At 37.2% G+C, this 17,398-nt stretch overlaps 1 protein-coding gene across 1 annotated transcript in view; it reads left to right on the forward strand.

The window, feature by feature from the left end:
- LOC144443254 (aldehyde dehydrogenase 1A1-like) overlaps positions 1–16,834 on the forward strand; it is a 30,052-nt gene extending 13,218 nt beyond the window's left edge. Inside the window, exons 5-13 of the mRNA XM_078132683.1 lie at positions 8,076–8,266; positions 8,532–8,645; positions 10,915–11,017; positions 11,620–11,804; positions 12,562–12,726; positions 13,216–13,373; positions 13,514–13,588; positions 15,099–15,138; positions 16,802–16,834. Of these exons, the coding sequence (XP_077988809.1) occupies positions 8,076–8,266; positions 8,532–8,645; positions 10,915–11,017; positions 11,620–11,804; positions 12,562–12,726; positions 13,216–13,373; positions 13,514–13,588; positions 15,099–15,138; positions 16,802–16,834 (1,064 nt within the window). The remainder of the gene's footprint in view (positions 1–8,075; positions 8,267–8,531; positions 8,646–10,914; positions 11,018–11,619; positions 11,805–12,561; positions 12,727–13,215; positions 13,374–13,513; positions 13,589–15,098; positions 15,139–16,801) is intronic.
- The last annotated feature ends 564 nt before the right edge of the window (positions 16,835–17,398 follow it).

The following is a 17,398-nucleotide window of genomic DNA, read 5'->3' on the forward strand; positions in this document are numbered from 1 at the left end:
GGCCAATCATTGTATGTAGATATTGGACCATAGTCAACCATGGTCTACAGACAGTTCACCATGGCCAATCATAGTATGTAGATATTTGAACATAGTCAACCATGGTGTACAGAGAGTTCACCATGGCCAATCATAGTATGTAGATATTTGAACATAGTCATCCATGGTCTACAGACATTTCACCATGGCCAATCACAGTATGTAGATATTGGACCATAGTCAACCATGGTCTACAGACAGTTCACCATGGCCAATCATAGTATGTAGATATTTGACGATAGTCAACCATGGTGTACAGACAGTTCACCATGGCCAATCATAGTATGTAGATATTTGACCATAGTCAACCATAGTCTACAGACAGTTCACCATGGCCAATCATAGTATGTAGATATTTGACCATAGTCAACCATAGTCTACAGACAGTTCACCATGGCCAATCATAGTATGTAGATATTTGACCATAGTCAACCATGGTCTATAGACAGTTCACCATGGCCAATCATAGTATGTAGATATTTGACCATAGTCAACCAGGGTCTACAGACAGTTCACCATGGCCAATCATAGTATGTAGATATTGGACCATAGTCAACCATGGTCTACAGACAGTTCACCATGGCCAATCATAGTATGTAGATATTGGACCATAGTCAACCATGGTCTACAGACAGTTCACCATGGCCAATTATAGTATGTAGATATTTGACCATAGTCAACCATGGTCTATAGACAGTTCACCATAGCCAATCATAGTATGTAGATATTTGACCATAGTCAACCATAGTCTACAGACAGTTCACCATGGCCAATCATAGTATGTAGATATTGGACCATAGTCAACCATGGCCTACAGACAGTTCACCATGGCCAATCATAGTATGTAGATATTTGACCATAGTCAACCATGGTCTACAGACAGTTCACCATGGCCAATCATAGTATGTAGATATTTGACCATAGTCAACCATGGTCTACAGACAGTTCACCATGGCCAATCATAGTATGTAGATATTTGACCATAGTCAACAATGGTCTACAGACAGTTCACCATGGCCAATCATAGTATGTAGATATTTGACCATAGTCAACCATGGTCTACAGACAGTTCACTATGGCCAATCATAGTATGTAGATATTTGACCATAGTCAACCATGGTCTATAGACAGTTCACCATGGCCAATCATAGTATGGAGATATTGGACCATAGTCAACCAGGGTCTACAGACAGTTCACCATGGCCAATCATTGTATGTAGATATTGGACCATAGTCAACCATGGTCTACAGACAGTTCACCATGGCCAATCATAGTATGTAGATATTTGAACATAGTCAACCATGGTGTACAGAGAGTTCACCATGGCCAATCATAGTATGTAGTTATTTGAACATAGTCATCCATGGTCTACAGACATTTCACCATGGCCAATCACAGTATGTAGATATTGGACCATAGTCAACCATGGTCTACAGACAGTTCACCATGGCCAATCATAGTATGTAGATATTTGACCATAGTCAACCATGGTGTACAGACAGTTCACCATGGCCAATCATAGTATGTAGATATTTGACCATAGTCAACCATAGTCTACAGACAGTTCACCATGGCCAATCATAGTATGTAGATATTTGACCATAGTCAACCATAGTCTACAGACAGTTCACCATGGCCAATCATAGTATGTAGATATTTGACCATAGTCAACCATGGTCTATAGACAGTTCACCATGGCCAATCATAGTATGTAGATATTTGACCATAGTCAACCAGGGTCTACAGACAGTTCACCATGGCCAATCATAGTATGTAGATATTTGACCATAGTCAACCATGGTCTATAGACAGTTCACCATGGCCAATCATTGTATGTAGATATTTGAACATAGTCAACCATGGTCTACAGACAGTTCACCATGGCCAATCATAGTATGTAGATATTTGACCATAGTCAACCATGGTCTACAGACAGTTCACCATGGCCAATCATTGTATGTAGATATTTGACCATAGTCAACCATGGTCTACAGACAGTTCACCATGGCCAATCATAGTATGTAGATATTGGACCATAGTCAACCATGGTCTACAGACAGTTCACCATGGCCAATCATTGTATGTAGATATTTGAACATAGTCATCCATGGTCTACAGACAGTTCACCATGGCCAATCATAGTATGTAGATATTGGACCATAGTCAACCATGGTCTACAGACAGTTCACCATGGCCAATCATAGTATGTAGATATTGGACCATAGTCAACCATGGTCTACAGACAGTTCACCATGGCCAATTATAGTATGTAGATATTTGACCATAGTCAACCATGGTCTATAGACAGTTCACCATAGCCAATCATAGTATGTAGATATTTGACCATAGTCAACCATAGTCTACAGACAGTTCACCATGGCCAATCATAGTATGTAGATATTGGACCATAGTCAACCATGGCCTACAGACAGTTCACCATGGCCAATCATAGTATGTAGATATTTGACCATAGTCAACCATGGTCTACAGACAGTTCACCATGGCCAATCATAGTATGTAGATATTTGACCATAGTCAACCATGGTCTACAGACGGTTCACCATGGCCAATCATAGTATGTAGATATTTGACCATAGTCAACAATGGTCTACAGACAGTTCACCATGGCCAATCATAGTATGTAGATATTTGACCATAGTCAACCATGGTCTACAGACAGTTCACTATGGCCAATCATAGTATGTAGATATTTGACCATAGTCAACCATGGTCTATAGACAGTTCACCATGGCCAATCATAGTATGGAGATATTTGACCATAGTCAACCATGGTCTACAGACGGTTCACCATGGCCAATCATAGTATGTAGATATTTGACCATAGTCAACAATGGTCTACAGACAGTTCACCATGGCCAATCATAGTATGTAGATATTTGACCATAGTCAACCATGGTCTACAGACAGTTCACTATGGCCAATCATAGTATGTAGATATTTGACCATAGTCAACCATGGTCTATAGACAGTTCACCATGGCCAATCATAGTATGGAGATATTGGACCATAGTCAACCAGGGTCTACAGACAGTTCACCATGGCCAATCATTGTATGTAGATATTGGACCATAGTCAACCATGGTCTACAGACAGTTCACCATGGCCAATCATAGTATGTAGATATTTGAACATAGTCAACCATGGTGTACAGAGAGTTCACCATGGCCAATCATAGTATGTAGATATTTGAACATAGTCATCCATGGTCTACAGACATTTCACCATGGCCAATCACAGTATGTAGATATTGGACCATAGTCAACCATGGTCTACAGACAGTTCACCATGGCCAATCATAGTATGTAGATATTTGACCATAGTCAACCATGGTGTACAGACAGTTCACCATGGCCAATCATAGTATGTAGATATTTGACCATAGTCAACCATAGTCTACAGACAGTTCACCATGGCCAATCATAGTATGTAGATATTTGACCATAGTCAACCATAGTCTACAGACAGTTCACCATGGCCAATCATAGTATGTAGATATTTGACCATAGTCAACCATGGTCTATAGACAGTTCACCATGGCCAATCATAGTATGTAGATATTTGACCATAGTCAACCAGGGTCTACAGACAGTTCACCATGGCCAATCATAGTATGTAGATATTTGACCATAGTCAACCATGGTCTATAGACAGTTCACCATGGCCAATCATTGTATGTAGATATTTGAACATAGTCAACCATGGTCTACAGACAGTTCACCATGGCCAATCATAGTATGTAGATATTTGACCATAGTCAACCATGGTCTACAGACAGTTCACCATGGCCAATCATTGTATGTAGATATTTGACCATAGTCAACCATGGTCTACAGACAGTTCACCATGGCCAATCATAGTATGTAGATATTGGACCATAGTCAACCATGGTCTACAGACAGTTCACCATGGCCAATCATTGTATGTAGATATTTGAACATAGTCATCCATGGTCTACAGACAGTTCACCATGGCCAATCATAGTATGTAGATATTGGACCATAGTCAACCATGGTCTACAGACAGTTCACCATGGCCAATCATAGTATGTAGATATTGGACCATAGTCAACCATGGTCTACAGACAGTTCACCATGGCCAATTATAGTATGTAGATATTTGACCATAGTCAACCATGGTCTATAGACAGTTCACCATAGCCAATCATAGTATGTAGATATTTGACCATAGTCAACCATAGTCTACAGACAGTTCACCATGGCCAATCATAGTATGTAGATATTGGACCATAGTCAACCATGGCCTACAGACAGTTCACCATGGCCAATCATAGTATGTAGATATTTGACCATAGTCAACCATGGTCTACAGACAGTTCACCATGGCCAATCATAGTATGTAGATATTTGACCATAGTCAACCATGGTCTACAGACGGTTCACCATGGCCAATCATAGTATGTAGATATTTGACCATAGTCAACAATGGTCTACAGACAGTTCACCATGGCCAATCATAGTATGTAGATATTTGACCATAGTCAACCATGGTCTACAGACAGTTCACTATGGCCAATCATAGTATGTAGATATTTGACCATAGTCAACCATGGTCTATAGACAGTTCACCATGGCCAATCATAGTATGGAGATATTGGACCATAGTCAACCAGGGTCTACAGACAGTTCACCATGGCCAATCATTGTATGTAGATATTGGACCATAGTCAACCATGGTCTACAGACAGTTCACCATGGCCAATCATAGTATGTAGATATTTGAACATAGTCAACCATGGTGTACAGACAGTTCACCATGGCCAATCATTGTATGTAGATATTGGACCATAGTCAACCATGGTCTACAGACAGTTCACTATGGCCAATCATTGTATGTAGATATTGGACCATAGTCAACCATGATCTACAGACAGTTCACCATGGCCAATCATAGTATGTAGATATTGGAACATAGTCAACCATGGTCTACAGACAGTTCACCATGACCAATCACAGTATGTAGATATTTGGCCATAGTCAACCAGGGTCTACAGACAGTTCACCATGGCCAATTATAGTATGTAGATATTTGACCATAGTCAACCAGGGTCTACAGACAGTTCACCATGGCCAATCATTGTATGTAGATATTTGACCATAGTCAACCATGGTCTACAGACAGTTCACCATGGCCAATCATTGTATGTAGATATTTGACCATAGTCAACCATAGTCTACAGACAGTTCACCATGGCCAATCATAGTATGTAGATATTGGACCATAGTCAACCATGGTCTATAGACAGTTCACCATGGCCAATTATAGTATGTAGATATTTGACCATAATCAACCATGGTCTACAGACAGTTCACCATGGCCAATCATTGTATGTAGATATTTGACCATAGTCAACCATGGTCTACAGACAGTTCACCATAGCCAATCATAGTATGTAGATATTTGACCATAATCAACCATGGTCTACAGACAGTTCACCATGGCCAATCATAGTATGTAGATATTTGACCATAGTCAACCATGGTCTACAGACAGTTCACCATGGCCAATCATTGTATGTAGATATTTGACCATAGTCAACCATGGTCTACATACAGTTCACAATGGCCAATTATAGTATGTAGATATTTGACCATAGTCAACCATGGTCTACAGACAGTTCACCATGGCCAATCATAGTATGTAGATATTTGACCATAGTCAACCATGGTCTATAGACAGTTCACCATGGCCAATCATAGTATGGAGATATTGGACCATAGTCAACCAGGGTCTACAGACAGTTCACCATGGCCAATCATTGATTGTAGATATTGGACCATAGTCAACCATGGTCTACAGACAGTTCACCATGGCCAATCATAGTATGTAGATATTTGAACATAGTCAACCATGGTGTACAGACAGTTCACCATGGCCAATCATTGTATGTAGATATTGGACCATAGTCAACCATGGTCTACAGACAGTTCACTATGGCCAATCATTGTATGTAGATATTGGACCATAGTCAACCATGATCTACAGACAGTTCACCATGGCCAATCATAGTATGTAGATATTGGAACATAGTCAACCATGGTCTACAGACAGTTCACCATGACCAATCACAGTATGTAGATATTTGGCCATAGTCAACCAGGGTCTACAGACAGTTCACCATGGCCAATTATAGTATGTAGATATTTGACCATAATCAACCATGGTCTACAGACAGTTCACCATGGCCAATCATTGTATGTAGATATTTGACCATAGTCAACCATGGTCTACAGACAGTTCACCATAGCCAATCATAGTATGTAGATATTTGACCATAATCAACCATGGTCTACAGACAGTTCACCATGGCCAATCATAGTATGTAGATATTTGACCATAGTCAACCATGGTCTACAGACAGTTCACCATGGCCAATCATTGTATGTAGATATTTGACCATAGTCAACCATGGTCTACATACAGTTCACCATGGCCAATTATAGTATGTAGATATTTGACCATAGTCAACCATGGTCTACAGACAGTTCACCATGGCCAATCATAGTATGTAGATATTTGACCATAGTCAACCATGGTCTATAGACAGTTCACCATGGCCAATCATAGTATGGAGATATTGGACCATAGTCAACCAGGGTCTACAGACAGTTCACCATGGCCAATCATTGTATGTAGATATTGGACCATAGTCAACCATGGTCTACAGACAGTTCACCATGGCCAATCATTGTATGTAGATATTGGACCATAGTCAACCATGGTCTACAGACAGTTCACCATGGCCAATCATAGTATGTAGATATTTGAACATAGTCAACCATGGTGTACAGACAGTTCACCATGGCCAATCATTGTATGTAGATATTGGACCATAGTCAACCATGGTCTACAGACAGTTCACTATGGCCAATCATTGTATGTAGATATTGGACCATAGTCAACCATGATCTACAGACAGTTCACCATGGCCAATCATAGTATGTAGATATTGGAACATAGTCAACCATGGTCTACAGACAGTTCACCATGACCAATCACAGTATGTAGATATTTGGCCATAGTCAACCAGGGTCTACAGACAGTTCACCATGGCCAATTATAGTATGTAGATATTTGACCATAGTCAACCAGGGTCTACAGACAGTTCACCATGGCCAATCATTGTATGTAGATATTTGACCATAGTCAACCATGGTCTACAGACAGTTCACCATGGCCAATCATTGTATGTAGATATTTGACCATAGTCAACCATAGTCTACAGACAGTTCACCATGGCCAATCATAGTATGTAGATATTGGACCATAGTCAACCATGGTCTATAGACAGTTCACCATGGCCAATTATAGTATGTAGATATTTGACCATAATCAACCATGGTCTACAGACAGTTCACCATGGCCAATCATTGTATGTAGATATTTGACCATAGTCAACCATGGTCTACAGACAGTTCACCATAGCCAATCATAGTATGTAGATATTTGACCATAATCAACCATGGTCTACAGACAGTTCACCATGGCCAATCATAGTATGTAGATATTTGACCATAGTCAACCATGGTCTACAGACAGTTCACCATGGCCAATCATTGTATGTAGATATTTGACCATAGTCAACCATGGTCTACATACAGTTCACCATGGCCAATTATAGTATGTAGATATTTGACCATAGTCAACCATGGTCTACAGACAGTTCACCATGGCCAATCATAGTATGTAGATATTTGACCATAGTCAACCATGGTCTACATACAGTTCACCATGGCCAATCATAGTATGTAGATATTTGACCATAATCAACCATGGTCTACAGACAGTTCACCATGGCCAATTATAGTATGTAGATATTGGACCATAGTCAACCATGGTGTACAGACAGTTCACCATGGCCAATTATAGTATGTAGATGTTCGATGAACTTTGTCCATAGCCTTTAAAATTGTTTGTCAAAAATTGATACTATTATTAAGAAAGTAACCTAAGGGAGCACTTACAGTTTACATCTGGTTTTGAATGCTATGTTTAGATGGGCCATTTTTCTGCTACACTCGTCATGAACCAGTTGGAGTGTGTGGCATGATAATTCCTTGGAATTTTCCACTTGTTATGTTTATTTGGAAGTTGGCACCAGCCATGGCTTGTGGATGTACATGTGTGATTAAACCAGCAGAACAAACCCCACTAACAGCACTTTATTTGGGTAAACTCATCAAAGAGGTAGGAATATAAACTCTTCATGTTGTGAAAAACTAAAAATGTTGATCCCATGACGTTGCTGAAAATGGTTACATTTACATTCATACACATGGACATTGATAAAGTAGCCTTCACTGGATCTACAATGGTAAGAACATAATGTATAATGTCTTTCACATTGTTACTTGGATTATAAACCAGAATACTTTCAATACTTCAAATACCATTTAGCTTCAGATTCAGTTTCACATTTGTATTTAGATTATTCCTGTGTTCTTTCATTTAGGCTGGTTTTCCACCAGGTGTAGTAAACATCATACCTGGTTATGGTCCTACAGCTGGTGCAGCCATCTCTGAACACATGGACATCGATAAAGTAGCTTTCACTGGATCTACAGTGGTAAGAACATTTCTGTATAAATATATTGAATGACCAGATAACTGGTATTTGATCGACAGAGAGAGAGAAGTCTCTTAGTAGAGTTGGATGGATGCTTTGAAGACATCAACAGATCCAGCTTAATGGTTAACAGAGCAATGGGATTGTACTTCAAGACAAGATGATTTGACATTAATCAAGAATGATTTTCTTCTCAGCCACAACATCTTACACTGAGAAATGGAAGGACCAACAAAATAAATCTTTGGGCCAATAATATATTTGAGACTTCAGAAAAGCAATAATTAAGAAACTCAACCATTGAAATGACTAAGACTTCACAATTTGTGACACTTAAGAAACTTAACCATTGAAATGACTAAGACTTCACAATTTGTGACACTTAAGAAACTCAACCATTGAAATGACTAAGACTTCACAATTTGTGACACTTAAGAAACTCAACCATTGAAATGACTAAGACTTCACAATTTGTGACACTTAAGAAACTCAACCATTGAAATGACTAAGACTTCACAATTTGTGACACTTAAGAAACTCAACCATTGAAATGACTAAGACTTCACAATTTGTGACACTTAAGAAACTCAACCATTGAAATGACTAAGACTTCACAATTTGTGACACTTAAGAAACTCAACCATTGAAATGACTAAGACTTCACAATTTGTGACACTTAAGAAACTCAACCATTGAAATGACTAAGACTTCACAATTTGTGACACTTAAGAAACTCAACCATTGAAATGACTAAGACTTCACAATTTGTGACACTTAAGAAACTCAACCATTGAAATGACTAAGACTTCACAATTTGTGACACTTAAGAAACTCAACCATTGAAATGACTAAGACTTCACAATTTGTGACACTTAAGAAACTCAACCATTGAAATGACTAAGACTTCACAATTTGTGACACTTAAGAAACTCAACCATTGAAATGACTAAGACTTCACAATTTGTGACACTTAAGAAACTCAACCATTGAAATGACTAAGACTTCACAATTTGTGACACTTAAGAAACTCAACCATTGAAATGACTAAGACTTCACAATTTGTGACACTTAAGAAACTCAACCATTGAAATGACTAAGACTTCACAATTTGTGACACTTAAGAAACTCAACCATTGAAATGACTAAGACTTCACAATTTGTGACACTTAAGAAACTCAACCATTGAAATGACTAAGACTTCACAATTTGTGACACTTAAGAAACTCAACCATTGAAATGACTAAGACTTCACAATTTGTGACACTTAAGAAACTCAACCATTGAAATGACTAAGACTTCACAATTTGTGACACTTAAGAAACTCAACCATTGAAATGACTAAGACTTCACAATTTGTGACACTTAAGAAACTCAACCATTGAAATGACTAAGACTTCACAATTTGTGACACTTAAGAAACTCAACCATTGAAATGACTAAGACTTCACAATTTGTGACACTTAAGAAACTCAACCATTGAAATGACTAAGACTTCACAATTTGTGACACTTAAGAAACTCAACCATTGAAATGACTAAGACTTCACAATTTGTGACACTTAAGAAACTCAACCATTGAAATGACTAAGACTTCACAATTTGTGACACTTAAGAAACTCAACCATTGAAATGACTAAGACTTCACAATTTGTGACACTTAAGAAACTCAACCATTGAAATGACTAAGACTTCACAATTTGTGACACTTAAGAAACTCAACCATTGAAATGACTAAGACTTCACAATTTGTGACACTTAAGAAACTCAACCATTGAAATGACTAAGACTTCACAATTTGTGACACTTAAGAAACTCAACCATTGAAATGACTAAGACTTCACAATTTGTGACACTTAAGAAACTCAACCATTGAAATGACTAAGACTTCACAATTTGTGACACTTAAGAAACTCAACCATTGAAATGACTAAGACTTCACAATTTGTGACACTTAAGAAACTTAACCATTGAAATGACTAAGACTTCACAATTACTAAGACTTCACAATTTGACTTCTAATGAGTTTACAAGCATTCTCACCTGCTGGATAAATTTGATAATGATACAACCATAGTATTTTAATGATCAATTATCAGAATTTATGACATAATTGTGACTAAATCTGAAACCATAGTTACCCGAAATGTTAGAATTAACCACATGTCTTGTTGAATAAAACCTGAAAACTTTGTTTAAATCTTACAAATTCATTGAATTGTAATGGTTGTGAAATCTTTGTATATATGTTGTGGTAAACGTTGCTTTTACAGACTGGTCGGTTGATCCAACAAGCATCCGGTAAATCCAACTTAAAACGAGTGACACTTGAACTTGGTGGGAAGAGTCCCTTAATTGTGTTTGCTGATGCTGATAGTGAGTATTCAGCATTTGAAGTTTTATCATGTTTATCATCAATGCATATTAAAGTGCTTCAAACTTGTTATTTGATAAATTTGTACGATACATGGTAAAGTTTTTAAAAGATGATAGACTTCACTGAAAGTAACACCAAGACAAGTCTATCGGATAGCTTGCCAGTGACATTTGATAATATTCTGAAGGTAATCTTCGAGTGAGTCATATGAACTATGCTGCTCAGTAAACTCAGCAGTTCACACTTCACTATAAACATGGTATTAAAGATGTAAGAATGAATTGTTTGCACTAGTTTTTATATTTATTGAAATAATCAGAGACAGTAAAACAACAAGTCATTGTCTATTTCTCCTCAGATTATCTGAAATGCACAGCCTCTGATTACTCTTTGTCTTACAGTTGACTATACTGTCAGTATTGGTCATGAAGAAAGGCCTTATATTTAGAAACTAACCCAAGGGAGTACTTTGTTCACCTCTGATTACTCTTTGTCTTACAGTTGACTATGCTGTCAGTATTGGTCATGAAGAAAGGCCTTATATTTAGAAACTAACCCAAGGGAGTACTTTGTTCACCTCTGATTACTCTTTGTCTTACAGTTGACTATGCTGTCAGTATTGGTCATGAGGCTATTTTCGCAAACATGGGTCAAGTGTGTTGTGCTGGATCACGAACATTTGTACATGAAGACATCTATGATGAGTATGTGAAAAAAGCCATTGAACGAGCCAACAAACGTACCGTTGGTGACCCCTTTGATGCTAATAACCAATCTGGTCCACAGGTTTGTATAGCTGACATTTTTCGACTTCACTCAAGAGTGCCTTTCAAATGACAATTTTGTGTATGATCAACTGAACAATTACTAATAAAGTTAAGTTCACAAGGAAACACCTTCCCATACTGAGCCCCCCCCCCTCCCTCCCTCCCCCCCCCCCCCATGGGCACTGCCTGGAGGGGCTAATATCAAATTTGTGGCCATATTTCTAATAAAAAAAAGCACATCTTACCTCTTATATCCAAATGTTTGACACATACAGACTCCATTCAAATGTCTACCCCCACATTACCAATTGTATCGGTCTAATGAAAGATTGACCTTTGACCTTGATAAAGATTTTCAATTCAAAACAACTGAAATCTGTCTTCCTACGATAACTCAAGAAGTTGAATACACAAAGACTTCATTTTAAGTGTCTATACTTGGATTATCAAAAGTAAGCTTTCTTTTTATACCTTGACCTTTGAATTCGACCTCCATGTTCAATGTCAAATAGCAAATTTTTCAATAAATGACGAAGTTTTGTATCTAGAAACACCATTCCAGTTTCAGCACCTTTAACAACAAACCAGTTGGAGGGGGCTATGTCTTCTATGAAGGCTTGTTATTACTAAGGTAGTTTAATGATATAAGCTAAAGAATAAACTTTCCAATGTCATTTAAGTTCTATGTTCACTAAACTAAATTTGTTGTACTTTCTCTCATTCAACAAGATATGCATTACATCATAATTAATTACTTTGATTATCCATTGTTTTAGGTCAGTGAGCTGCAATTTGATAGGGTCATGGCCCTGATTGAGAGTGGCAAGAAAGAGGGCGCTAAATTAGAATGTGGAGGTGGTCGTGTTGGAGACAAAGGGTACTTTATCCAGAATACTGTCTTCTCTGATGTCAAAGATGACATGCGCATCGCCAAAGAAGAGGTGAATTCAAAAAGGATTATATACTTATTGTTTACTTTATAACTCCAAAGATAAATAAATATTCATGACTATTTGAAGGTAATAAGCACTTAGGAGTCATGACTTGATTGTTCATCTAATATGCATACATGTCTGCTGACTCACATGAGGCTACTTTGGAACACAGCTAAGACAAAGACATGCACAGAACATTGAATGTAGAACAGATTCAAATTGGTGTTCCTTGGCAATTGCACCAAATTTATGTGACATTCAATCCTGAAATGACTCTCAAGAACCCCACAAAGTTTATGAAAATACCTATATTTCCCCTTTCACACTTGATAATACTGAAATAGGTGCAAAGTTGACCGATATCAGTGTGTGGTCAAAGTGTGATGTTTGATAATCAAAGACTATGGCTCTAGTCTAGTCCTAGAAGTTGGAAGAGAAACTCTATAGATATTGCTACATCAGGTGGCAAAGTAATACATTTGTTGTTTTCATTAGATCTTTGGTCCAGTCAAGCAGATATTTAAATTCAAGACAATTGAAGAAGCCGTTGAGAGAGCCAATGCTACAACATATGGTTTGGCTGCTGGAGTGATAACACAGGATATTGACAAAGCACTGTCCATTGCTAACAGCATCCAGGCTGGAACTGTATGGTAATAATAGATTTTCCACTCATAGTTATGTTGATAATTCTATTGAACAGTTGTATCTTGGTATCAGATAATTAAGAGTACTCATAGGTTTGAATGTCCTTCATTGAAAGTCACGAACTTTAAAAAAAATTTTATTGCAGGGTTAACATCTGGGGTATTGTTCCTGTTCAGGGAGCATTTGGTGGTTTCAAGATGTCTGGTAATGGCCGTGAATTGTAAGTACTACAACTATTAGCTTGAATTGTATGTGCTTTAGGAGACTCTGAGTCTAGGAATGGGTTAATCTGTTTTTTCTTTCCAGCTGTGCATGCTTGTCCCATATCATATCTCTGACATAGACATACAGATTTTATTCAAACCTAGCACAAAGATTGCCTGATACAGTAGCATATCACTTTCGTTACCTTTATCACTTTGAATTCTAGCAGCAGCTAATTGTTTGAAATAGATAACATTTTCACAATATCCCAGGTCCAACATAGAGACTGAAAAGACTACCTTCCTTCATTTGGTTTCATTATTGTATTTGTTTTCCACTTTCAAAGATATTTGGCCCAGTACACCAGATTTTCAAATTCAAGACAATTGTCTGGTAATGGCCGTGAATTGTAAGCATTGATAGGCCTTTCCAAAATTTGCCATGGTGACGCTCTACTTCCTGTCTGTGTGTACCTTGGGGGTATACATGGTATAGGTTACTCAGTTAATCATAGACACAGTCCTGCTGTTTCCTCGATATCTGAACAATACGAAAAACATCCCTGATTTACACTTCACCAGAATACCAAGGGACAAAGCTCTCAACAAATGTTACTCTGAGGTGATGATACCCCCAATTTGAGCGAGGGCGCTGTATTCTCAATTTCCTGTTTGCAGTCTGGAAACGTCTATTATCATGATGATAATTTTTGTGTGTAACTTCCCAAGTCTCTTGTTCAGTAACTATAAACCTTACATGACGAATAATGCATTTCAGATTACTTAAAACTGAATAATTTATTCATGCAAATACCGCTACAATAACATAGTTGCCAATATGTGTTGCCACATTTTAGAAAATGTACAGGCTAGGTGACTGATTGTCTTCTGTCTACATAACTCACACAGTATAGTGCACAGAGACTCCAAAGAGATTTCTTTGAAAATATTTAAATATGACCTTGACCATGACCTTCAGGGTCAGTTTTCAACCTCAAGCTAAATTCATGAATATTGCAGACACTTTGTTGTATTTATGAGTGACCCTTTTCAAAATCTTGTGCACAGATACTAAAGAACAAGGGATAATGTACACATGATTGGTGCTGATGTCTGAATGACAGCTGTATTTGGAACCGTATAAGGCATATAGACATCATTCAAGTGTCCACTCCTGTGTTATCAGGGGTAATTTTTCTTATAGGATCTTGACCACTATTTCATGACCCTAACCTTCACCGTCAATTAGCAAAATCAAGCCATTTCTTGTATATTGTACATAGATGTGATTAATTTCTTTCAAATCCTGTCTCTGAGTCTTCCCCCCCCCCCCGCACACACACACACACACATACACACACACACTTCTTCGTGACTGGTGGTCATATTTTGGGTGAAAATCCACCATTTGTGCAGTAGCTCAAGAACAAAAAATGTCACTTTATGTATTTGAAGATTTGTTATTTTTGCCTCATTTATAAAACTGGTAAACTGAGCAATTCTCTCCCTTTCTTTCTTTCTCTACAGAGGGGAGTATTCACTGCATGAATATACTGAAGTCAAGACGGTAAGAAGAATGCCATGTTTTTGGTTTTTCATTTTTAACCATACAAATAACACTTTTTTCTAATAATCTGTATGTGTAATGTTGAAAGTTGTTAAATTTTCTAATCTTGATTTGGCATATTGATATATGTTTTCTTTTGTTTATGTTTATGTTTTCTAAGTGACTTAGAGTGGTGAATTCATCAGTTCCTTTCATAAGGTGTAATTTTTACAGTACTCCTACTGCATTCATTTAAAAAACTGTACCGTAGCTAGTGCTATATAACTCAAAGAACTGACCATAGATTAAAACAAAATGGCCGTGGTTGTCAAAACATAACACTTATTTGCATAATTCAAGATATTGATTTGACCTTTGACATACTTTATACCAATTGAAGGAAATATGTGATTGGCAGAGAAAATGGAACAAAAATTTACATAAAATCTGAACTCTTGTATGTGTCAATGTTAATGTTGATGTATGTCTTCTGTGGCATTAAAAAAACATCTTGCATTGTTAGAACAGTTGATTCAGAAAGTAGAATACTATAGTAACTGTTTACAATGACTAACACTGAAGTCAAGCACTTTCTCTATGTACTACACTCATTTATAGCATTCATATTACAATGAGTAACACTGAAGTAAAGCACTTTCTCTATGTGCTACACTCATTCATAGCATTCATATTACAACTAGTAACACTGAAGTAAAGCACTTTCTCTATGTGCTACACTCATTCATAGCATTCATATTACAACTAGTAACACTGAAGTAAAGCACTTTCTCTATGTGCTACACTCATTTATAACATTCATATTACAACTAGTGACACTGAAGTAAAGCACTTTCTCTATGTGCTACACTCATTCATAACATTCATATTACAACTAGTGACACTGAAGTAAAGCACTTTCTCTATGTGCTACACTCATTTATAACATTCATATTACAACTAGTGACACTGAAGTAAAGCACTTTCTCTATGTGCTACACTCATTCATAACATTCATATTACAACTAGTGACACTGAAGTAAAGCACTTTCTCTATGTGCTACACCCGTTTATAGCATTCATATCAAGTGCAAAAGTATACTGTTTCAATTGGTTTATTTACAAGCCCAGCTTGTGGCCTTTCTAATGTGGTCAATTAGCAAATGATGAAAGAGTACACTTGTACACTTGATATGGATGCTATAAATAATTGTGGTACCCACAGAAATCACTTTAGTTTGGTGTTATAGGTTGTATTACCAAATGAAACAGTATACTTTTACACTTGATATAGATGATATAAACGATTGTGGTACATACAGAAAATGCTTTACTTTGGTGTTATGGGTTGTACTTGATATAGATGCTATAAATGATTGTGGTACATACAGAAATCACTTTACGTAGGTGTTATAGGTTGTATGGATGCTATAAATAATTGTAATATGGAGCAAAAATAATCTCCACGAACTTTATCATGTATTGACCAATCTTGTGAATTTAAGTGAAGTTTTTTTAAACCTGTATTTAGCTGAAGAATATTGTATCATGTGGTAACAATCAGAAATTATCAGATTTATGTTATACTTTTAAATGCTTGTGCAATGAAATCACTGACTTGGTATGGTTTTGTGATATTTTTAGCTTGTATGGAGATTACAACTCATGTCATTATTCTCTTTCACAGGTGACTATAAGACTTCCACAGAAGACCTGTTGAAGGAATGACAAAAATTAGAATATCTAGAATTTGATGTCCTGTGATTATTAAGAAATAACTCTCTAAAAGCAGTTGTCAACGATGTCATGAAAGAATAGGCACCTTGCTTGTATGGTTTATTGCATTCGACCATGTCTAAGTAAAACAAACTTAATATTTCAGCAATAATGAAATGAATAATTATGAACAGATGTTAACTTCAAAATACATTTGTTCAACAATAATGAAATTAAACAGTTAAATGTACATGTACAAAGTACACTTTCCTTCTGTTCTGTTATATTTAGTTATTCTCTCTCTCTGTCTCTGTCTCTGTCTCTGTCTCTCTCTCTCTCTCTCTCTCTCTCTCTCTCTCTCTCTCTCTCTCTCTCTCTCTCTCTCTCTCTCTCTCTCTCTCTCTCTCTCTCTCTCTCTCTCTCTCTCTCTCTCTCTCTCTCTCTCTCTCTCTCTCTCTCTCTCTCTCTGGAAATTACTTAAAAGTCAAGAGCCACAGAACCAATTGCTTTGATATTTAGTAGTTATGTTACTTTGGGTGTCTAGTTGGTCTGCGTTTTGGGTAAAAAA

The sequence above is a fragment of the Glandiceps talaboti genome, chromosome 12 (assembly GCF_964340395.1).
Source record: "Glandiceps talaboti chromosome 12, keGlaTala1.1, whole genome shotgun sequence".
Classification (NCBI taxonomy): domain Eukaryota; kingdom Metazoa; phylum Hemichordata; class Enteropneusta; family Spengelidae; genus Glandiceps; species Glandiceps talaboti.